Below are 25265 nucleotides of genomic sequence, written 5' to 3'. Positions count from 1 at the left end.
CTTGTTTCTAGGAATGAGCATGAGTTGGGTGGGAACCAAACATCCTCTATTTTCAGGCAGAGCAGAATAAGAGCTATTCTACTTCTTCTATGTGCTAGGCACTACGTTGATGCTTTCTGTATGCATTCTTTAATCCGGTTACATAAATAATTTAAGTGCCTTCTTGGGGATTTGAGGCTAGAGTATTTTAGTAACCTGTCCAAGGTAATAAAACAGCAAAGCTGGAATTCAGACTATTGCCAGCATGACTCACAGGCCATTCCCTTTTCACACAGTGTACTTTCCAGGGAAATTTGGCTGGTTGGGGTTAATTATGGAGAGCATGTTTGATATATTGACTATTCCTCCTGGGGGCAATTATTATAAAATAACAGAAGTAGTATGATGAGAACTGGCCATTCCAGGAGAAGGTTAAATAAGTGGATTGGGAGAAAGGATAGTAAAACAAAGGGAAAAAATAAGTAAAATAATACAGGAGTTACACATACAGCCTCTGGGTTCCATCTTCAGCACAAAACAAGCAAACAAAAAACAACAACAAACAAATCTTGTAGGTGTAAAGTAAGAAGACTTAAAAGTTGGAATGGGAAAGAGCATAAAAATTACTAGAACTTGATGACTGACACTAGGAAATGGAGCAAAGGGAAATAAATTTAATTGACATGTTGCCATTATAATTGAGGTTATTTATTTGTATTCATTCATTGCTATTCTTTTATCAGAATTTTAAGTTGGTAATAAATTTTCTTAGCAGTCTTAAAATATTTAATTTTGAATTTTTCATACTGATAAGAACTTCTTTGGTAAAAAGATGTAAAGCAAAAATAAATTTTCTTGAGTGGTTACAGCCACTCAAGTGTGGGTGGTGTACACTTCTAACCCAGTGATTCAAGGATCATAAATTCAAGGCCAGCCCAGGCAACTTAGGGAGAACCCATCTCAAAAAAATAAAAAAGGCTGGGGGTGTTGCTCAGTGATAGAGTGCCCCTGGATTCAATCCCCAATACTGGGTTGGTGAAGGGGAGTGGTTACAGCTAATAAAAGCTGTATAATGTCTTAAGGCTAAATAAATAAATTTTAAATAATAAGACTTCATGAATGCTCGAAGATTAAATAAATAAATTTTAAATAATAAGACTTCATGAATGCTTGAAGAATTGTAGATTCTTTAGAGATATGGACAGTCATTTTCTTATTTTTAAGTTCAGTAAAAAGATACAGACGTAGCTACTTGCTAGATGTGTGATTTTGGGAAAATTAAGACTTTTTGAGTATCATTTTTCTCATTTTAAAATGGTGCTCAGGCCTGTAATTCCAGCTACTGAGTAGGCTGAGACTGGAGGAGCAGAAACTTGAGGACAGCCTGGGCAATTTGGAGAGATCCTTACTCAAAAAATAACACTAAAAGGTCTGGAGGATGTCACTAGGTGGTAGAAGGTTCCTTTGTTCAATTCCCAGTACTTATTGGAGGGAGGGAGAAGAAGGAAAGGATATCAATAGCACCAACATGGAGTGTTCTTGAGAGGATTAAATGATAGATAAGTAAAATAAAAACAGTTCCTGCCCCATAGTAAACTCTGAATAACTACTTTGAGTGTTTCTAGGTTGTTAGAGGGAGTAATGAGTTATGAATTTATGTAATAAAGTATCTGAACTCATTTTATGAATTCACTTCCATTCACAGAATTTTTAAAAATTATGCTATGCTGATCCATTTTCTTCTAGCAGAGCATTTGCACTTTGTCTTCTTAGATTTGCAGCTTTAGAATCCCACTGCAGCAGTTATGGAATTGTTCTGCCTTCTCCTTTTTCTCTCTGATCATTTGAATGCCAACTGGTGTGTTCTGCAAGTTGTTTACTTACCAAAAAGTTACACCACCAAGGGCCGTCAGGATTTCCATTTTCTCCATAGCTATTCTATCCATAGCGTTATACATTCAGATAAACTAAGTCACCCTTTTATGGCTTTGGATCTTTCAGAATCTTCTTAAAAGGTACTGGTTTTTTGTCCTAAATGATGAATAAACAGGTTAGTTTTGAGTTTTTATTTCGTTTTTTTTCATGAAACCCTTTGTGCCTTTTGAGTTATAATCATTGTTAATTTGTTGCTATGCAGGGCATTTTGGCTTGGGAAAAATTGCTAGAGTTACATGGTTTTGAATTTCATTCTTACAAAGCAAGTATTATGGTAGAAAAGCTTTTTGATGGTCTTACTGTACTTTTTATCTTATTTTACTTTTTAAAAAAAAAATTATTTTTTAGTTGTAGTTGGACACAATACCTTTATTTTATTTATTTATTTTTATGTAGTGCTGAGGATCAAACCCAGGGCCTGGTACATGCTAGACGAGTACTCTACTGCTCAGCCACAATCCCAGCCCTATCTTATTGTACTTTTTATCTAATGTTTACTTGTGGTTTATATAGAAGTAGAGTATTTATCTATTACCCATCCCCTCAAGGAGCCCTTTTAGACTTTTTTTTCCCTTAACAACTTGCCCCTACATCTCCATAAAATTTTCAATCCAAAGATAATACTGTGTATCTATTTATATATAGTGTATATGTCTATGTTTTATATATAAAGAGGAAGGGATATTTTTTGGTGTGCCTCCTTTCCTCAAAAAATTAGTGTTTGCCTCTTGGAGGTGCTACTGCCTATATTGAAAATGCACATTTTGTTGCAGCAATTAATTCTCAAAATTTTTGGTTTCAGGACCTTTCGTTCTCTAAAATTAGTGAATAATACCCTAAAGAGATTGTTTATGAGGAGTGTATCTAGTGTTATCCATCAGATTATAAATTTTAAATACTTCTTTACTTTTTAAAAATTAATGGAAAATGTCCCCATCCCCAAAATACACACACTTTTTAGTGATAAGAATGGCATTACTAACACATTTTAGCAACTCTCTTTAAGGTCTGGCTTAATAGCAAGATTCTCATAGTTACCTTTGATTCAATCTGGTACAGTATTATAAAGCAAATCTGGTCTCATATGTAGTTGGAAAAGTAAAAAGTTTTTCATATAATAGAGGTAGTTGTTTGATACTACACTAAAACTTGACAGCTGCTAGTTTTGTAAAGAATAGTTACATTGTGGAATCTGAAACCACATAAAACCTTTTTGACCTATCCTTGACATCTTTTACTTCAAATGGATTTTGTACCATCACACATTGGATACTTTGAAAATACTACTTTACTGACTTATGCAAATCTTGCATATATTGATTTAATATTGACTAATTGCATTTCATTAATATCACCACCAATATCACCAGAAACATTCAAAATGTTAAAGACTTGTCAAGCCTTTTTTCATTTGAATGCTTGAATACTGTCCTTGAAAGTGAATATTATCAGTTTTGACAGGTGCACTTCATTCGTTATCAAGAATGTTTCCATATACTGCAGTCCAAATAACTAGTTTAACATTATTTCCATGTGAAAAGGTAATTCAGCCAGCTCACAATATAAAGAGTTGTACAAGTGTTTTTTTCTTCAGTCATATTTCTCTGTTCAGCAGTAGTGGTTCATGCGTGCATCCCAGTTAGCTACACAAAATATTAATAAGACTCATGTGTTCAAGACAAGATTTAAAGAAATTATTATATGTATTTTTGTATCAGTACTGAGGATTGAACTCAGGGGCACTGTACCACAGAGGTACATCCCCTGTCTTTTTATTTTTTTACTTTTTGAGGCAGGATTTTGCTAAATTGCTGAGGTTGGCATCAAACTTGGAATAATCCTGCTTCATCCTTCCAAGTAATTGGGATTACAGGCAATCACCACTGTCCCTGTCTAAAATTAATACTTTTTACTGTTGACTGTAGTGGTGAAGAAGACTACTAGTACAGTTTGATGCCACTGACTTGTTTGGGCTCCTTGATAAGGAAGGCTCCAGCTGTTTTATCCACCTTGCTTTTATACCACTAGTGCACATGTCAGTATGGTGAGAAAGATAACTTGTTATTCTGAAAAGTTTTGACCTTTGTAATCGGTTGTTAACCACACTTTGAATGTGGACTTTGGTGTATCCAGATTACCTGGATTGAAACCCAGCTCCATCACTTATTATTTGCTTCATAATGACCCAGTTATCCTGATAATACAACTAGGTAAACATTATAAAAAAGAAAGCTATAGGGTCTATGGTTGTGGCTCAGTGGTAGAGCACTTGCCTAACATGTGAGGCACTGTGCTAAATCCTCAACACCACATAAAAAAAAAATGCATAAATAAAGTATAGGTATTATGTCCATCTACAATCAAAAAAAAAAAAAAGTAAAAGAAAGCTATAGACCAATATCTTTTAGGAATATGGACCAAAAAATCAAAATATTGGACATTAGCTTTTCTATACCACCATCATTATCTTTTAATTTGATAGTTATTTATAGGGGTGCAGGATAGGGAGGGATCTGAAGTAGCATAGGTATAAAAAGATTGTATGAATTCTAAAATGACTTATTCATGGAGTAAGAAAGGTGCTTGTCAAAATCGCAAATTAGGCCTGGGGTTGTAGCTCAGTGGTAGAGCGCTTGCCTAGCATGTGTGAGGCACTGGGTTCGATTCTTAGCACCACATATAAATAAAATATACATTGACAACTAAAAAAATATTTTAAAAATCTCAAATTATATTCCTACTCTAAAGATCTAAATACTAAACAGTTTTAGGACATTTCTTTTTAAAGGCAAATATTAAGCTTATCATTTTTTCCTTTTGTAATCCAGTCAAATGCTTTTATTATTCTTGGTTCTGAAATTTGCATTAAATACCCATTACCCATCAGCTGTATTTTCAAACAATTTAGGATAAAGGTAAACCTGATAACAGTGAATAGTGAATTCTTTCCTTAAGAGTTTATCAATTCAAGAAAATTTCAGTTGCAAAACATTTTCCTCCTTTGGTTTTTCTCATTCTTCATGATCTTTGAACATAATACTCTCTGCTATATACGTACACCCATTTTGGAGTAACCTTCATTTAGAGGGTGGTTGTTTTTTAATAAGGAAGAGCTTGTTATTACCGTCTGTCATGTTATTCATGCCAAAGAACCAATTGCTGTATGGGAGAAATAGCACATGGGGTTCTTCCATCTGCTATAATTGATTATTGCCTTCATGTGGTTCCCAAATATTTCCTGAGTCACAGCATCACTTGACTGATGCCTCTGTCACATTAACTTTAATTTTAGTTTTTAAAATTTTAAATACTTAAAAAAATAAATTTTATTTCTAATTAGGCAAATAGTATATTCATTTTCGGGAATCATGAAAGTACAGAAAAGGTATAATCGGGGGAAAAAAGTCGTTAGTCTTGCCATCTGTGGATATGTTCTTACTACCTGTTTTGATGATTGATTGATGTTCCTTTCATGCTAATTGGAAACATATATATGTTTATTTTTGTGGGGAGGGTTACTGGGGATTTAACCCAGGGGCTCTCAACCCCTGAGCCACACCCCCAGCCCTTTTTATTTTTTATTTTGAGACCAAGTCTCGAAAAGTTGCTGAGGCTGTCTCAAACTTGTGATCCTCCTGCGTCAGCCTCCTGAGTCACTGGGATTATAGCTGTGCACCTTGCTTAATTGTATATATATTTCATATTGCAGCTTTTCATTCATTACCAACATTTTCCATCAGAAAATATTTTAAAATATTAATGACTGTATAACTTATCACTAATATGTATCATGCTTTTTAAAAATCCATTCTAATGTTGAGCATTTAGGTTATTTTCAGTTTATCAATATTGTGAATATCCTGTGAAGCAAATGCCTTGTATATCATTCTTTGTTCTTTTTCTGATTATACTCTAGTTATTCTATAGAATTGATCGTTAAAGGAGAATGATTGAGAGCAATATTTGTCTTTTATAGGACTCATGAGGTGAATTGCCACATGCTTTCCAAAATGATTGAACCTATTTCTGATTTCATGAGCATTCTGCCCTATTCTCCATTTCTTCACCAGAATTGATATTATGTTAAATGCTTTCTAAACAGAATAAAGTATATAAATTAACAAGTGGATTTTGATCCAAAGTTTAAATGTTTAGAGATTAAATAGTGTAACATATAGCAAAACTTATGATGTACTTTTCTCATTACTAGAAGAGTCCAACTGAACTATATTTAAACAGTTTTTCTTAACTTCAGATAGGTCTTCAAACAGGTCTCTCACAGATTAAAAAAAAGAAAAGTACAGGGGCTGGGGATGTGGCTCAAGCCCTGGCATGCGTGCGGCCCGGGTTCGATCCTCAGCACCACATACCAACAAAGATGTTGTGTCCGCCCATAACTAAAATAAATAAATAAATATTAAAAAATAAATTTAAAAAAAAAACAAAAAAAAAAAGAAAGAAAAGTACAAGTCTGTGCCAGAGTTGCTGATGTAGAAATAAATGATCTGTGATCAAGGAAATAAAAACAAAACCAGTTCTCTCTCCTAATGTAGAGTTGATTGAAGATAAAAGTTCAGTGTGCTGTTTGGTTTCTATATTAACTTTTGCCCTAGGTCTTGGGACAATTGTATAGAGTGATTGGGAGGGAGGGGTGCATATGTGGGGTTTTGTCCTTTATTGTATAGAAAGCATATTAGGATAATTATGACTGAATTCTTGTGTCTGAGTTCTTTATTCTATATAAATTGCAGGTGTGCAACAGAGGAACATGGCTCAAGAAACGAATCACAGCCAAGTGCCTATGCTTTGTTCCACTGGCTGCGGATTTTATGGAAACCCTCGTACAAATGGCATGTGTTCAGTATGCTATAAAGAACATCTTCAAAGACAGAATAGTAGTAATGGTAGAATAAGCCCACCTGGTAAGTAATTCTGTAATTCAGCATATCATAATTAAAATACACTTGGGGGCTGGGGATGTGGCTCAAGTGGTAGCGCGCTCGCCTGGCATGCATGCGGCCCAGGTTCGATCCTCAGCACCACATTCCAACAAAGATGTTGTGTCTGCCGAGAACTAAAAAATAAATATTAAAAATTCTCTCTCTCTCTCTCTCTCTCTCTCCTCTCTCACTCTCTCTTTAAAAAAAATAAATAAATAAATAAAATTAAAATACACTTGGTAGTCTGTTGTATCCAAGACCATTTTCACTGTCACATTGTACTTGTATTACCATATTTATCTCAGTAACTTTTCTTTTACACATTTTAATAGTCATGGTGGAAAGTCAGGAATAAGAGTATCCTTACTCTGTAAATAGTGTAAAGCCATTCCAAGGTCTTATTTGCTGTGCTACAGAAACTCTTAGTACCTTATGAAAACAGATGCATAACTCAAGTAAATATAGCTAACTTGGAAAGTAAAGTAATGGAGGAATATGGGCTATACGATATAAAAGAACTTTTTTTTTTTTTTAAGATCAGTTATTGGGCTATACATAGTATAGAACCACTAACATGAATTGTGGTCTGTTACAGCAACTTCTGTCAGTAGTCTGTCTGAATCTTTACCAGTTCAGTGCACAGATGGCAGTGTCCCAGAAGTTCAGTCAGCATTAGACTCCACATCTTCATCTATGCAGCCAAGGTAAGGTGGACTTTCCAAATTGTAGTTGAAAAACTTATGAAAAATAAGGAACAAATTCTATTTTTAATCAACTTTATTAAGGAAACTATGTAAGTTACTTGAGGATTAACTCTCCTAAAATTATATCTGACTAATTAGAAAAAGGTTTTTATTGTTTTCACTTGGGAGTGAGATCTTTTAAGTCAGATTTCCTTTTCAAATATCTTTTCCTTTATTCTTCTTTATACTATATCCTGACCCATCCCTGAAGTCCTTTTGAAGACTTTTGAGTCAATTCTTTAAATTATAGTCTTAGGAGAACCGGCCATGGCAGCAGCAGAAGAGGAGGACGGGGCCCCGAAGGGCCAAACCGCGAGCGGGGCGGGGCGGGGCGGGCGCAACCTTCGAATGTAATATATGTTTGGAGACAGCTCGGGAAGCTGTGGTCAGTGTGTGTGGCCACCTGTACTGTTGGCCCTGTCTTCATCAGTGGCTGGAGACACGGCCAGAGCGGCAAGAGTGCCCAGTGTGTAAAGCTGGTATCAGCAGAGAGAAGGTTGTCCCGCTTTATGGGTGAGGGAGCCAGAAGCCCCAGGATCCCAGATTGAAAACTCCACCCCGCCCCCAGGGCCAGCGACCAGCTCCAGAGAGCAGAGGGGGATTCCAGCCATTTGGTGATACCGGGGGTTTTCACTTCTCATTTGGTGTTGGTGCTTTTCCCTTTGGCTTTTTCACCACTGTCTTCAATGCTCATGAGCCTTTCCGCAGGGGTGCAGGTGTGGATCTGGGACAGGGTCACCCGGCCTCCAGCTGGCAGGATTCCCTCTTCCTGTTTCTCGCCATTTTCTTCTTTTTCTGGCTGCTCAGTATTTGAGCTATGTCTTCTTCCTGCCCACCTCCAGCCAGAGGAGAATCAGTATTGGGGGTCCCTGCTGACCCTTCCTTACTTCTGGAACCCCATTCCCTGACCCCTCCATTTCTGTTGGCTGAGACCACTCTCCAGGAGGGCATGGGAAGGAGTAGCAACAACTGTGCATAGGATGAGAGACCAGCCTCTGAACTCTCTCACTCCCTTGCTGGGTAGTAACTCCCAGCCCTGTGGAAGGAGGGCAGACTGAAAAGAGTGCCCTTTTTCCTCTCACCTAATGTTTTGCTTCCCCTGATTTCTTGATTTGATGTTGAAAGGTGGGCAATGCTCCCTCTGACTTTCCTCCATTCCTCTTGTTGATTTAATTTTTCTCTCCCCAGTGCCTAATATGAGTTTTGACTTTAAATACCCACTCCCCCCCCACTACCTCCTTTATTACAAGTTCAATAAAAAAGGTAAAATGTAAAAAAATAAATAAATAAATAAATATAAATAAATAAATTATAGTCTTAGTCTGAAAGTATTAGTACTTTGCATTTTAAAAATATTCTTGTTGGCTGGTTGTGGTGGCCCACACCTATAATCCCAGTGACTCTGGAGGCTGAGGCAGGAGGATCACAAATTTGAGGCCAACTTTGGCAACCTAGTGAAACCCTGTCTTTAAGTAAATAAGTAAAAGTCAATAAATAAATAGAGGGCTGGAGAGTGGTAGAGCACCGCTGGGTTCAATCCCTGGTACTGCAAAAAAAAAAAAGTCTTAGCACAGGTTCTCTTTAATACCATTATTGGGTATTATATTTGATACTTATAAAGAAAAATATGTTACAAAACAAATATAAGTCTGAAGTCAGAGTTAGAAGCCTGCCTACAGAAATACTTGTTTCAGTTTTATTCTGTTAGGAATCAGTACGTAAAATCTGTGCTCTGTTTCTTTTTTGTAATTCATGAGTTATTCACTTGTGCTATGCCATAATATCATTTATAATTTTGCATTAGGATTCCTTGAACACATCTTTATCTGCTACTTTTTTTAGTAGTGCATTTACATGGAATTGCTTTGTTTCCAAAACACAAACTTCTAACCCAAATTAGTCTCCCATTTCAAAGCTCTATGGTTATGGTATAAACAAGTGTGTTGGTGTTCTTAGTGATCTACTTAGGTAAGTTGACTTTTAACTTACTATGTTACTTTAGTTAATATTCATGTGTGGAGATCATTTTTTAAAACTGAAATAATGCTGGGATATGATGGTACACACCTGTAGTCCCAGCACTTGGGAGTCTGAGGTGGGAGGATTGCTTGAGCCCAGGAGTTTAAAACCAGATTGTACAATAGTGAGACCGCATCTCAAAACAAACCAAAAAAAATATATTTTTTCCATTAATAAAATAAAATTTAAAATATTTTTGCTTTTATAGCCCTGTATCAAATCAGTCACTTTTATCAGAATCTGTAGCATCTTCCCAAGTGGACAGTACATCTGTGGACAAAGCAGTACCGGAAACAGAAGATCTGCAAGGTTTGCATATGAACTACTAGCATGTAGTTTATCATTTATTAACTCTTTGAGTATTATATGCCAAACTCTAGCCTAAGCATATGTATTAAAAATTCCTCAAAATTTTTATATGCTTTCATTATGAAGAGTATTTTAGGGCTGGGGTTGTAGCTCAGTGGTAGAGCGCTTACCTGGCGTGAATGAGGTACTGGGTTTGATCCTCAGCTAAATAAAGTTTTGGGTGTTTTTTTGTTTGTTTTTTAAAGAGAATATTCTATATTCTCAAGTAATTAATTGAATGAAATGTTGGGAATTTCACTTACATATAATTATATCAGCATAAATAGAAGATTCAGAATTTGTTTAGTTTGAAAAATATAGGTTAATGACCATGTAAAAGTGTTATTCTCTTTTATTACTTTGGCCAGTTGAATTTTTAAAATATTTCTTCTCCAAGCAAAGGAATTTGATTCTTTTGGGTTTTGACTTAGATTATTTGAAAAACTATTCTACTTGGTTGGCAGGCACCCCTCTTTCCCCATCTGTGACTTACAGTGCAGTAGTCACATTTAGTTACTTGTATTCACAAGCTGTGGTGCCTCTTGTTCTTTCCATGCTCTTTATATCCCAATTACATGACTCAGAGTAATATGAGGAGACTTGAAAGTTTGTATGAAGGCTTTCTTAACAGGGAGACACAGTACAGAGGAGAGGTCATTTAGGAGGCTTTTAAATAATCTCTTTTTAATTGTTTATGTTCTCCTAATGTGTTAGCCAAGGGTGGATACTCTGGAAAGGCACCCAAAGATGAGCAGTGTGTCTGTGTGGCATGATTTAAAGAGAAAAAATGCCTTGACCAGTGACGCCCATTGTACATGGTGTTGGGACGATAGTGACAGATATATCAGGCAACATTTGTTAAAGTTTGTTGAATTTTAAATTTAAATAAGTTAGCCAGTTCTCCTTGTTTTTATTTCATGCCCAACAAATGATTGACATAACTTGCCAATTTGCAAGATTTTGCTATAACAAAGTCTGATCTGCCTAGCATATTATAAATTTATAAATATGAATCATAAGTGAAAAATTTTTGTTTTTTAGTTAAACAGAAAAATTTAAGCCAAGTGTGATGTCACACATCTGTAATCCAAGCAGCTCAGGAGGCTAAGATAGGAGGATCACAATTTTGAGGCCAGCTTCAGTAACTTTGCAAGGCCTTCAGTAACTTAATGAAACCCTGTCACAAAATAAAAAGGGTTGAGAATATTGTGTAGCTCAGTGGTAAAGTATCCCTGGGTTAAATCGCCAGCACCAAAAAAGTAATTTATTAAAGAAGGAAGGACAGAGATGGGGGATACTTTGAAAGCAGAAATAGGAAAAATGTCAAGATTCAGTTATTCACTGTATCAGAGAAATAAGAGAAGGGGGTCTCAAAGCTCCTGGTTTTATCATAATGGCAATGGTATGGTTTCTTTTAGACAGGGAAAACAAAAAGTTAGTATGGTTAGAGAAAATTTTAAGAAGTGAGGTGGAAATGATTAAATTTCAAACTTGAGAGAGCTCATTTGGAGGTATAGAGAGAGAAGTTGAGAAGGAAGAAAACAGGTTGCTAATCACAAAGATGTTGTTATATCCTATGACAGAATCAATTTTAGAATTTTAGCTATGAAAAAAATTTTAAAGCTTAAGGATGCAATAGTAATTGCTATACAGTTTGACAAAGAATAAAGACTGTAGGTTGGTGAACTAATAATATATGAAGTACTTTTATACCATTCTAGTGTATGGAAAACATAGTTTATTCCAGCTGTCTCTGAGTACAAAGGTGATCGTGATGCCATATTAAAAGAAACTGTAGTCTTTTAAAAATTTAGGCTTGTTTTCTTCATGTATAACTTTTAAGTTGTATTTAACATTTTTTGTTGTTTTTTGTTTGTTTGTTTTTTGAGACCATGGATTAAACCCAAGGACACTTAACCACTGAGCCACATCCCTAGGCTTTTCTTGTATCTTATTTAGAAAGAGGGTCTCACTGAGTTGCTTAGGGTCTAAGTTGCTGAGGCTGGCTTTTTTTTTTTTTTTTTTTTTTTTTTTTTTTTTTTTTTTTTTGAGAGAGAGAGAGAGAGAGATTTTTTAATATTTATTTCTTTTAGTTCTCGGCAGACACAACATCTTTGTTTGTATGTGGTGCTGAGGATTGAACCCGGGCAGCACGCATGCCAGGCGAGCGCGCTACCGCTTGAGCCACATCCCCAGCCCGCTGAGGCTGGCTTTTTATTTGCAATCCTCCTGCCTCTGCCTCTCAAGCAGCTGGGATTATAGGTGTGCACCACCACATCAGGCTAAGTTAAACTTTTAAGTGCCTTTTTTAAAAGAAGTCGGTCATTCATAATTTCAGCATAGCAAATACACAGACAAATCAGAATAATGAGCTTGAGAGATAAATATATTTTATATGCTGAAAACTAATAATAGATATCTAGGTATTAATATACACACATATATGCATGATTTCCCTGTTTGATAACAAATTCAGAGAATGTTTCTTCGTCTATTTTACTAGGTAGCTGAAAAGAAACATAAAAAGTCTCTTTGACTTAGTCAAATGATCATTGGAACTGAAAATGGACCCCAGGCACCCGACTAGGCAGTATTCTTTCCACTAGATAGTTGTGCCTGTTGGACTGTGATGTGGATATGTTGGGTTATTGTTGATACATCCAGTCCCCTCTCGGTTCCCAGGACAGGATCAGCCGTTTTGGCAAGCTACCCAGGTATCTGTTCTTTTCACTCCATGTGTCTCCCACAAGAGAAGTTTACTTAAACAGGAAGACCATCCCTAATAGAGTGCGGTGCATATATGAGTAGCAGCTATGTGCCTAAACAAGAATTTCCTAACATTTTTTTTAATATTTCTTTAGTTGCATACAGACACAATATCTTTATCTTATTTATTTTTTTTTTTTTTTTTGTGGTGCAGAGGATTGAACCCAGTGCTTCACAAGTAAGAGGCAAGTGCTCTACCACTGAGCCACAACCCCAGCCCCAAGAATTTCCTAACATTTTTTTATTGGGGTTTTCAAAACAGCTTTTTTTCTCTACTAGTTTTCTGCTTATAATTAGGAAATGCTGCCACCAGGTGGGTGGTACTACTTTCATTTTGGCTTTTTGGCTTCGAAGATTTTTTCTCAAGTTTAAATGAGAATTCAGCATTTGCAACATGTTTGTCATTTAATTATGCTTTTAATTTAAAAAAATCATAGTATCTCAGGTGGTGTCACTTAGGAATGTAGGTCAGATTTCTAGTTCACAAAAACTAGCTTTTATTGTTGTTTAAATACTTTAAAGCATTTTGACATACTCAGAACTATCACATTTGATTGGCTGCCTTATTAAACAGTATGTTTGACTTTGATTTTCCTTTCAGTCCCTCAGATCTTGGGTCATAACTAAAAAGAATGGAATTGGAAGTAGAGGTTCTGTTTTCATATCTTGATAACTTCTCTGAGCCTTGTTTTTTATTATTTTTAAATGAGAGTAATAGCCATGTCCACTGTAATAGGATATTAAAAGTTTATTAAGCAACAAAGGTAAAATGAGCTTTATAGATTGCAAAGGATATTTTAACTTCATATATTATCCAAGTAATTTGGAGTTGTAGGAAACTTAGAATTAAGGATTTAAAAGCTTTCCAACCGTAGAATAAAGTAATATTAAGGTGTTAAGCTATAAATCACTGAGGCATTCTAGGAAAACTATTATTAGTTAAGGTCAAGGCATAGGGAAATGCTACACTGAGTGAAGGGTGAACTGGAATTTTCAGGCTCTTTCCAAATCTGAGAATTCCTGATTTCATACAAAGATGACTTGTTAAATCATCAGTTCACAGCAAAGGAGAATAATCCCATTAGACTAATTTAGGAAAGGCTGTATGGATTAAAAATCAGGGATTTCTTCTGATTTTGAAGAATGAGTAAGAATAGCCAAAACAAGTCTTGAAAAAGAAAACCAAAGTTGGAGAACTAACAATTCCCAATTTCAAAATTTAAGGTACAGTAATTGAAACTGTGATACTTGCATGGAGATAGTTATAGATCATTGGAACAGTATTGAAAGTACAGAAATACCCATATTCATGGGCAGTTGAGTTTTCAACAATGGTGCTAAGATCATTCAATGGGAAAAGAATTTTTTTTTCCAACAAATGATGCTGGAACCACTCATCCACATTCAAAAGAATGAATTAGGCCCATATCTCATATACAGAATAACCCAAAACACATCAAAGACTTAAATAAACATAAGAGCTAAAAAAATAAAAACCCTTAAAACAAATATAAATTTTTGTGACCTTTAATTAGGCAGTGATTTCTTTACAGCATCTAAAATAATAACAACAACAAAAGAAGAGGATATGTTGAGTTATATGTAATCAGTAAAAATAATAAGTATTGTCAAAGTTCTAATAGAAATTGGAACACTCATATATTGGTGGGAATGTGAAATATGGTACCAATGTTTGTTTTTAATTTTTTTAGTTGTAAATGGATACAATATCTTCTTATGTATTTATTTTTGTGTGGTGCTGAGGACTGTACCCAGTGCTTCACACGCGTGAGACAAGCACTTTACCACTGTGCTACAGCCCAAGCCTACCAGTGTTTTGGAAAACAATCTAGCAGTTCATCAAAAAGTAAACTTGAGCAGGCATGGTGGTGCACACCTGTAATCCCCAGTGGCTAGGGAGACTGAAGCAGGAGGATCACGAGTTCAAAGCTGGCCTGAGCAAAAGTGTGTGCTAAGCAACTCAGGGAAACCCTGTCTCTAGATAAAATATAAAATAAGGCTGGAGTTGTGGCTCAGTTGTCAAGTGCCCCTGAGTTCAACCTCTGGAACCAAAAAAAAAAAAAAGAGTAAACTTGAGCTGGGGACATTTCCTGTAATCCCAGGTACTTGGGTGACTGAAGCAGGAGGATCATAAGTTGGAGAATAGTCTGGAAAACTTAGGGAGACCCTGATTAGAAAAGGCTGGAGATGTATGTAGCTCAATGGTAGAATGCCCCTGGGTTCAGTCCCCAGTACAGTGGGAGGGAGAAAAAAAAAGATAAATAAAATTTACCATATGACCAAGCATTTTCATTAAGTCCCAGGAGAATTGAAAATGTGTCCTGGGCTAGAGGCCAGGGTTCAGTCCTCAACACAAAAGAAGGGGTGTGGGGTGGAGGGTGGGGTGGAGAAAAGCAAGAAAGAAAAACATGTCTACACAAATACTTGTACATGAATGCTAATAGTTAGCATTGTTCATAATAACCCAAAAAAATTAGGAAACAACTCAGATGTCCATCAACAAATGATTGGAGAAACAAAATAAACTATGTCCATATACTGGAATATCATTCAGACAAGGAAGAAAATTCTGATTTATGCCACTCATGGATGAATCTTGAAATATTGTGCTAAATAAAAGAAGCCAGCTACTAAAGGCCACATGCCATCTCCTGCCAATTTATATAGAATATGCAGAACAGGCCAGTCTGTACATGCAGAAAGATTAGGAGTTGCCAGGAGCTGTGGGAAGTGGGGAGTTAATATGTATGAGGTTTGCTTTAAAGTGATTAAAATGTTAAGGAATTAGGCAGGGGTAATGATTTTACAATCTTGTTAATATATAAAAACACTGAATTTTATGTATATTTTAAAGGGTGAATTTTATAGTATGTGAATTATAATACCCACACATACTCATAAGCCAGCAAACAAGAATTTTGCTGAGGAAAAGTATATAGGTAGGAAAACATGAAATTTAGGAAATAGAAAACAACTTGCTAAAGTGGCTGGTGCAAATAGTGTATGTTAGAACTAAAGCTGGAAAGGTGATTATAGTCAGAAAATGGAAAATCACTAGTAAAGAGTCATTTTAAAGTTTTGGGGTTTTGTTTTTTGATTTTTAAAATTTTTTTGGTACTGAGGATTGAACTCGGGAGCCTCGTGTAGGCTAAGCATGTGCTATACCACTGAACTACAAGATTAATGTACCAGTTTTTATCCCAAATAGCTACTAAGAGAAACTGATCTCCTCTGTAGGGTGCTCTGTACAGTATGTTGACCACTAGCTTCATGTAAACTATTGAGCTTTCTTTCCTTCTTCCCACCCTCCCTGTTTCTGTTCTTCCTTTCTCTTCTCTGTCTTTTTGATATTGGGATTATTACCCCTGACTACTATTGAGCTCATGAAATGTATCTGATCAAAATAAGATTTTTTAGTGCATAATGTGTTAGTTATACTGTATGATGTGTGCACTGGGTTTTGAAGACTTAATACCCCTAAAATGTAAAATATTTAATACTTTTTTATATGGATTACATTTTGAAATGATAATGTATTTTATCTCTTTCTACTTTTTATTGTTGTTTCTAGACAATATTAAATGTATAACACTCATTTCTTTTTGATTCTACTTCTAATACAGGCCTATTTTTTTCTTGAATATTGAAATTGTTTCATTTCATAAAGAAATTTCAAGTTAGGTGTATCCTACAGTTCACTCAGTCTTTAAATCCTCATTTTACATGAAAGAAAAATGAGGTTTAAAGAGGAGAAATGCATTTTATCCCAATTGGTTGCTGTAAAAGTATATTAATTCAAAGAATCTATGGAGCTCTTGCTCTGCCTCAGCACTGAGTGTACAGAGATAATCAGAAGTAGTCACAGTCCTCAAAATACCTCTAATTCTGGACCTGGGATGTAGCTCAATGGTAGAACCCTTGCCTTGCTGGGGATTGAACCCAGGTCCTTGTGCATGCGAGGCAAGCACTCTACCAACTGAGCTCTATCCAGCCCCTCTCTGATTCTTGAATGAGGAAATTTGTCATGACTCTTTGAGGAAAGGATATGTATATTATAGATAAAGGATATATATTATATCACATAGATATAACATCTACTGCCAAGATAATTATTTACATTAAGATAATGTTTAGGCGTTACCTATTAATACCTTAAGTTCAGCTTTATTTTACAGTGTGTATATGAATATGCCCCATTCAGAAGTAGTGTTTAGTTTTATATACTTGTTATGTATTTGTATACTTTTTTTCTTTTCTTTTTCTTTTTCTTTTTTTTTTTTTTTTTTTTTTACAGGACCCAGAGCAGAGGGCCTTGTTCCTCTTGAATGTGATCCTCCATGTGGGTAGTTAAAACTATTTTACCTGCCCATTGCTTTCTGAAATATCTTAACAGTAGTGGCCAGTACAAGTGCCATCCATACATCTTATTTCACAGCCTTTATGCCATCTCATAGCCTCCTTCCATATAGACCTTTAGGACCAGTGGATACAACATAGTCATTTGTCTATTTTAATTATTAATAAATAGTCAGTCTGTTTCCAATTCTCATTTCCAAATGTGAAAACTACCTAGTTCTGAGGAGACTCTCCTTATTTTGGCTTTAGGTTCAATAGGATTATGACCCTGTGACCTTTTGGCCACTGTATATATAGCTCTTAGCGATTGAATTATTTCCTTTTACTAGAATTTGATAAGATATTTTTTCATCTCAAATGCAAACTGAGGAAACAGGGTAATTTCTGGAAAGCATAGACTTCTACAGAGTACTATATCATCTTGCCCATGTTTGGTGTTTAAATTTGAGCTATCAGTCACTAGTTTCAATAAGCTGGAGTTAACTTTCATCTCATGGAAATATACTTTAACATTTATTGGACCTAACTTTGAGCCCTAGCTTATTTGCTTTTAGATAGCCTACTAATCTTTAACTTTAAAAATTGTACGTTTTCCTCAGTTGAAAAGAAACCATTTGAGATGGGTTCAATGGCACACACTTATAATCCTAGCTACTTGAGAACCTGAGGCAGGAGGATCACAAATTCAAGGCTAGCCTGGGCAATACAGTAAAACCCCTTCTCAAAAAAAGATGGAAACTATTTGCCTTAAATCTTTAGTGTCAATATTGTGAAATGTCTTTGCTGAGGTATGTAATAATAGCATTTGTATGCATTTCCAAATGCCATTTTTAGTATCAGTAATTAAAACCAATTTTGTTAAAAATTATAATCTGTGACAATAGTACTGCCATTAGAGTATTTTGTCTATTAGTTTATTTGAATAATAATTTTTTGGAAAACAAATTCGCTATTATGTCTGTAGATTTCAAAGACAATAAATATAATAGTCTCATTTCTGATTGCAGGTTAGATTATTTTTGAGTTTTCTCTATATACCTGTTCTAGGTTCTCGGGGTAAAACATGACATTCAGTTCTTGCCCTCATAGAACTCACATTCTAGGGATATTTGTTACTGAAAATAAATGGTTTTGCATGTTCATATTCTGTTTCAAAAGTAAAATGTTTTTATTACTAGAACTTTTTCAAGTCTAGCTTTAGTGTGTTTAGGTGGAGTAATTATGCTATGGATTTCTTCATTAATGCATATTTACTTATTAATTTGTAGTTTTATGTCATATTTTGTTAAAATATGAGATAGTATGTTAACATAAGCAGGTTAGAAGCCAAGTGCAGTGGTACACGCCTGTAAGCCCAGTAGTTTGGGAGCTGAGGTGGGAGTATCAAGAATTTAAACCAGCCTCAGCAACAGCGAGGCACTAAGCAACTCAGTGAGACCCTGTCTCAAAATACAAAATAGGGCTGGGGATGTTGCTCAGTGGTCAAGTGCCCCTGAGTTCAGTCCTCACTACCAAAAAAAAAAAAAAAAAAGCAAAAAAGTTGGAATCCATTATAACAAATGTGCATCTACATGTAGTTCACTGTAAGAGGTGCTGTAGATTCAAATAGGGAGTAAGATTTCATCCCTCTCCTCAAGGGGATTACAGTGAAGCTGGGGAAACAGGACACATAGATACAAAAGATAAGTACCTTGTAATTCAGTTCAACAGATATTTATTTATTGAGTGGTTGGAGGCACTAGAATTCATAAGAAGCTATGTTAAGTCAAATGGGCAATTAGTGTGAAAAGTGATGTGGGAGCACAGGATAGGGTGTTCCATTACAAGGTTGTCAGGGAGGCAACAGAGTAAGAGTTGATTATGTAAGCTTCAAAAAGAAAGACAAGTTGGAGTTAGCCAGCTACAAAGAAGTGGCATGGAAAAAGACATGTTACATGAAAAGGACAACTTGGACAAAAGCCCAGAAGTGAGATAATTTGGTAAGTGTAGGGAAACTAATATTTCAGTATGGCTGAAGCATGCTATATCATTGAGGATTGGTGAGACAAGAATAAAGAAAATCATGAAGGACCCCTGGGCCTTACCCTGACCTTTTATGGGAAACCACCAAAGAATTTTAAACATCAGAGAGGGCTCATTAGATTTTCACTAATGGATGCATTGTGGTAATCATAGTTGAAGAAGAGGGCTTATATAAAGTGTCCAGTATGTGCTAAGGGTACTAAGTGTAATCGTAGTGAAAAGCTGCGAAGAACTGAAATGAGGAAAGGGTACTTGATAGTCTTAAAAAAAAAAAAATAAGAGAACCTAGATTGAATGAAGAAAGTGGAAAGCCCTATTGAACAGTTCGCAGCATATTCCTGGTATTCATGGGTTGAGCAGTGGATTCCTGAGGAAGGCTTAATTATTGGAGGAGGTTGAGTACTTGACTCATGGCAAGTCACTGTTTCAAAACAAGATGTCATGTCTGCAGGGTTTTGTTATAGACTCTTGACTTTAGTGACAGCACTCAGGAGAGCCAGAGTGGTTAGGGGCAGGAGTGGAGCACATTAGTTAGGATTTAGGAACACTAATTTTACCTGAATCTTAATGCATCTGATCTTGGTTTCAGTATTTAAATGCATTAATTTATTATCTTATTTTAAACATTTTAAAATTTTTTGCACTAGTTTATCTTTTTCCTAACATTTTAAATGCTTTTATGTGAAACATTCTGAAGACTGTAAACAAACTTAGTGTTTCACAAGATCTCACTGAACACTATTTTCTTGTTCTTTGAGAAATTCTGACCCCAAACAATATTAAGAAGTCTGCATATAGCCATTTGTTGCATGTCCCTTTAGGATACCCAGGTAGTGTTTATCAAATACATAAATAGAAAAATTTAAAAATAGTTTGAACCAAAAGAAGAAAATCTATAGTTCATCTTCTAGAGTCACTATTAACATGTCAGTTATATATTCTAGATTATTTTCTACATGTGTATGCACAAACACATACATTTATAACCAAAAGGGAGCCATATTTTATAAATATTTTGTAATTTATGACCATCTTTCCAAGCTAATAAATAAGTAATCTTCTGAATAAAGATTGGTGGGATAGTTGAGTGAGGACACAACCCAAATATCAAAATCTTACTGAATAATTAAATTTTACTACCCTCCTATTTTTGTCAGCTTCAGTATCAGATACAGCACAGCAGCCATCTGAAGAGCAAAGCAAATCTCTTGAAAAACCAAAACAAAAAAAGAATCGCTGTTTCATGTGCAGGAAGAAAGTGGGACTTACCGGTAAGGACCTAAACCAAATGGTTTTTAATTATGTTTTTAAATAATACATGTCTTATTATTACTAACTTCAGTTAAGATTATTTCTATTCCCAGGAGAGTTTCCATTAAATGTACTTCAGCTTATGAATTTTTTCAAAGAAATAAAAATAGCTTTAATTATGCACCTGAAAGTAAACTGAATAGCTTTTCCTTTAAAATTCATTCCAGCTGAATTTGAGAGTATTAGACAAGTAATTCCAATATGCCAGGTGCTATGAAAAGGCTAACATGTAGTTCTGTCTTCAAGGAGAGGATATTTTAAAGTATGTGGTGAACCATGAAGTGCTTTCTATATATAAAATGGGGCTAATCATAAGTTGTGGTGCAGGTTCAGTGAGTTGAAACATGTAAGTAATTAACTTCGTGGGTGCCACACAATGTGTAATCAATATATGTTGGCTACTATAACAACATATCAGTACAGTTGAGAGAGGGAGAATAAAATGTTCCAAACTGTTTAGCAAAGAACATTACATTAAGTTCAGTCAGATTGCCACTGGGAAGTCAGAAGACAGGAGTACCGCAATTAATTTTTATAAAAGGAGTAAAGACCTGGCAAGGAAAGTATCATGAAGATAGGCTGTTGCCCCTGGGTCTGGAACCATGAGTAGGAATTACAGGTGACGGGAATAGGAACATTTCAGGCAGAAAGAAATATTTGAACCAAATCCCCAAGAAGCAATATAGGGGCCTGTTCAGGGACTGTGAATTGGGGAACATAACCATAGTACAGGATCTGTGAAGAAGGGTATTGAATATCGAGACAAGATAGAGCTAAAGATTGAGGTTTTTACTGAGGTTAATTAGAAACTGGTTACAGCTATAAGTACGTTTATTGTTTACCATGGATAGGCATTATGCTGAACACTTTACATAAAATCCTGACTTATGGATTGAGATAAGATATTGAGTAAAAATTATGCTTTAGGAAGATTACTTCTGGCTAAGGAATGATTAGAGACAATGAAGAAAGATTAGAGTCTGATCAGAGATGTCTTAAACTGCCTCATACCTTAGCAAATAATGTATTTATTTAAAGACTACAACATAGATAAGAAATTCTAAAATATATTATCAAATAGGGTCTTTTAAAATCTTGTCCTCTCTCAGACTTCATGATTACAAAGCTGAGACTTCATAATTTCTTTATTGTCCAATCTGTCAGTCTAACCTAGTGTTGTTTGCTTCGTTTCTCTTTCATTATTTGAAGTTACAGAATGTTTCTGAAGTAAAAAATGTGATGAAAGAAATTAATGTCAAATGTCAGTGTTTAAAATATTGATTCCTATGCTCCATTACAAAAATTCCATCATAACATAAAATCTTAATTTGGGGGAGCAAGACTGTCCACACATGTCAGTCTTTATTTTGATTTCAATTCTTGGGCATTTCCCTAAAAATAAGTGCAATTATTGCATGTTTTCCATATGTTAAGCACCTGATCCATTCCTCATTTAATCCTTATTGTTCCAAAATTACAGATGCAGAAACTGAGGCCCAGAGAGGCTAAGTAATTTGCCTACGTTAGTAAGTAGATTGATACTTAGGCAACCTAACCCGGATCCCATGCTTTTAATCACTCCACTCTAGTACAGTTCACATCTCCACCTGAGGTTAGCAAAAGAAGGCTATTTTGAATACTGTGTTCTTTGTTAACAGTTCTCTCAGAGATTTTATTTTATCTTTCTTAATTAAATGTTAAGATTGGTTTCTTGAATAGGCTTATTTTTACATTGCAGCATTTGAGTTTTTAAAAATATTCCACTTTGCTGGGTGTGGTAGCACACACCGATAATCCCAGACTCCCAGAAATTAGGGAGACTGAGGCAAGAGGTTCGAAAGTTCAAGGACAGCCTCAGCAAAATAGCAAAGCCCTAAGTAACTGGACCCAGTGGCAAATGCCTGTAATCCCAGCAACCTGGGAAGCTGGAGTAGAAGGATCACAAGTCGGAAGCCAGCATCAGCAATTTAGCAAGGCCCTAAGCAACTTAGTGAGACCCTGTTTCAAAATATAAAGGGTTGGGCATGTAGTTCAGTGGTAGAGCATCCCTGGGTTCATCCCTAGTACCACAATTTTTTTGTTTGTTTTAATAGTTTAAAAGTAAAATTAGGGGCTAGGATTGTAGTTCAGTGGTAGAGCACTTGCCTTCCACATGTGAGGCACTGGGTTTGATCCTCAGCACCACATAAAAATAAACAAAATAAAGGTCTACAACTAAAAAAGATATATTAAAAAGTTAAATTAAAAATTTTAACATTTTCAATTTAGAAAACATATTTTGATAAGGAAGTAACACTGATCATGTCACAAGTGAAGAAACTTGAACTCAGAGAAGTGTTTATGATCTGATCCTAGTACAAACCTATATTTATAGATAGGACAAGAAGTGAAGCTCTCAGCTAGTGAACTCTGAGAACGTAGTTCGTGAAACCATTTTTGTAGAATGTTTAGATTACTGCCCTAAATACATAATGCTATTTAATATTAATTATGCCAAAGAACTTAATATTTCACCTTCCATCCTGCTCATTTATGTGTATTAATCCATTTTTAGGGTTTGAATGCCGGTGTGGAAATGTTTACTGTGGTGTGCACCGTTACTCAGATGTACACAATTGCTCTTACAATTACAAAGCTGATGCTGCTGAGAAAATCAGAAAAGAAAATCCAGTAGTTGTTGGTGAAAAGATCCAGAAGATTTGAACTCCTGCTGGAATACAAAATCCTTTGACCATCTGCAAACTAAAAATTGACTTGAGGTTTTTTTTCCTAGTCATTGGGAATGTAGAGCAATGTATCTTGCATAGACCTTTTAATCATGCATGTCATCAGAAGAATAGATTTTTGTTTTTGTTTTGAAAATGACTCTGAACATTTATTTCCATTGCAGTTTCTGTGGCTGAAGAGACTTAAACTTTACAAGTATTATCCTTTTAAGATCATTTTAATTTTAGTTGAGTGCAGAGGGCTTTTATAACAAACATGGAGAAATTTTGGAGGGCTGTGATTTTTCCAGTATTAAACATGCATGCATTAATCTTGCAGTTTATTTTCTCATTGTGTATGTATATATAGCTTTTCTCTGCAGCACGATTTCTCTTTTGATAATGCCCTATTGGGCACAACTAGTTACCAGTAACTGAATGTATCTTAATCAATATGGCTGCTTCTGTTTTTTCATTAACAAAGGTTATACATATGTTAGCATATACTTTCTTTGCACCCACTATTTATGTCTGAATCATTTGTCACAGGAAAGTATGTGCTGATGAGATTCCAAGTTTGTGTGTTTTTAATTTTTTTTTTTTTTTTTTTTTTTTTTTTTGGCGTGAGGGAAGAAAAAAGCTGTGTGCATTTCATTGCTGACTGCAGGTTTCTTTCAGATTACGTTCATTGGTCTGTGTGTATACAATATGAAGAATGATCTGAAGTAATTGTGCTGTATTTATGTTTATCCACCAGTCTTTGATTAAATAAAACGGAAAACCAGAATGCTCTTTTGTATTACTTTTTCTCTTACTCTTTCTAATAGTTAATTTTGTCTTTTTAATCTTACTGTTTTTCTAAGTGTACTACTATTATTTGTCTCATATAGATTTATGGCTAATCTTATGAAGATAAATTTTATTTTTTTTTTAATTTTTTATTTTTTTTTTTTGGTATTGAGGATTGAACCCAGCCAGGGGCACTAAAACTCACTGAGTCACATCCCCAGCCCTTTTTTAATATTTTATTTAGAGACAGGGTCTCACTGAGTTACTTAGGGCCTCCCTAAATTGCTGAGGCTGGCTTTGAACTCCTAATCCTCCTGCCTCAGCCTCCTGAGCCACTGAGATTACGGGCATACTCCACCGTACCCGGCTAAAATCTCAGCATTTTTTCAAAGCCAAGAATTACTTTCTGTCACTTAGATGTTGGATTTTCTAACCCTTGTCAGAGTTTTCTGTTCTGCACTCTGTCACAGTGAATTAACATTTAGTATATGCTGTTTTTTGGTAGGATTAGTGAAATGGAAAAAGCACAATTCAAACAGGGCAGTTGGAGAATTTTGAGTAGAAAGACCCTCAAAAAACAATTTTTTCCTATGGTGGTTTCCATATTTATCTAGCAGCCAACCTTTTTTAAGCATGAAATAATACATTTAAAAAAAAAAAAAGGTTGAACAGATGAAGATAGTAGTTAACAATACAAATTTCTCAGTTTAAAATTATTTGCTATTTTACTTACATGTTCTATTCACCTACTAAGGATGGTTTAATGTTTAAATCTATAAATTTAAATGATCACATTAACAGAATAAAATGAGAGGAAGCCACTGTGACTGTCTTAATAGATTCATATATAAAGTATTTAATAGTTAAACACCCATTCATGATTAACAAAATTTCTTGATAAATCTAGAAAGGAAATTCTCTAATAGTTTCTACATAAAACCAACCAAAGAAAAACCACTCAGGGGCTGGAACTGTGGCTCAGTGGTAGAGCGCTCACCTAGGACATGCGAGACGCTGGGTTCGATCCTTTGCACCACATAAAAATAAAAAATAAAACAAAGGTATTGTGTCCAACTGCAACTAAAAAAAAAAAAAAACTTATCAGAACCAAAAAGAGAAAAGTCGTTTCCTTTTAAAGTCAAAAACGGACTATGGGTGTAGCTAAAGCATTTGCTAACATGCTTGAAGCCCTGGGTTCTATCCCCAGTACTGGGAGAAAATTATATTTTTCTTTCAGAAACAAATGAAGGCTGCCCCTCTCGTGGCTTATATTTAATTTTGTGTTGGAGAGCCCAACCAATGGAACAAGACAAATAGTCAAAAGAAGAAAG

The 25265-nt window shown here is 35.2% G+C and overlaps 1 protein-coding gene and 1 pseudogene across 32 annotated transcripts in view; both read left to right on the top strand.

Annotated features, from left to right (window-relative positions):
- Window positions 1-23932, top strand: part of ZFAND6 (zinc finger AN1-type containing 6) — a 74970-nt gene extending 51038 nt beyond the window's left edge. For all 31 annotated transcript variants that reach the window (XM_081291690.1, XM_081291679.1, XM_081291681.1 and 28 more), the window contains 5 exons: window positions 6666-6836; window positions 7450-7558; window positions 9825-9925; window positions 20287-20400; window positions 22995-23932. In XM_081291690.1, coding sequence (XP_081147816.1) covers window positions 6683-6836; window positions 7450-7558; window positions 9825-9925; window positions 20287-20400; window positions 22995-23143 — 627 coding nt within the window. In that variant the 5' untranslated portion in view covers window positions 6666-6682 and the 3' untranslated portion in view covers window positions 23144-23932. The remainder of the gene's footprint in view (window positions 1-6665; window positions 6837-7449; window positions 7559-9824; window positions 9926-20286; window positions 20401-22994) is intronic.
- Window positions 7865-8589, top strand: LOC308647525 (E3 ubiquitin-protein ligase RNF5-like; annotated as a pseudogene). Its single transcript has one exon. The product of its transcript is annotated as an E3 ubiquitin-protein ligase RNF5-like (transcript).
- Window positions 23933-25265: the final 1333 nt, after the last annotated feature.

Source organism: Spermophilus citellus (genome assembly GCF_964194105.1).
Source record: "Spermophilus citellus genome assembly, chromosome: 4".
Classification (NCBI taxonomy): domain Eukaryota; kingdom Metazoa; phylum Chordata; class Mammalia; order Rodentia; family Sciuridae; genus Spermophilus; species Spermophilus citellus.
Note: the sequence above shows the minus strand (reverse complement) of the source record. Positions and strands in the feature narration are given on the sequence as shown.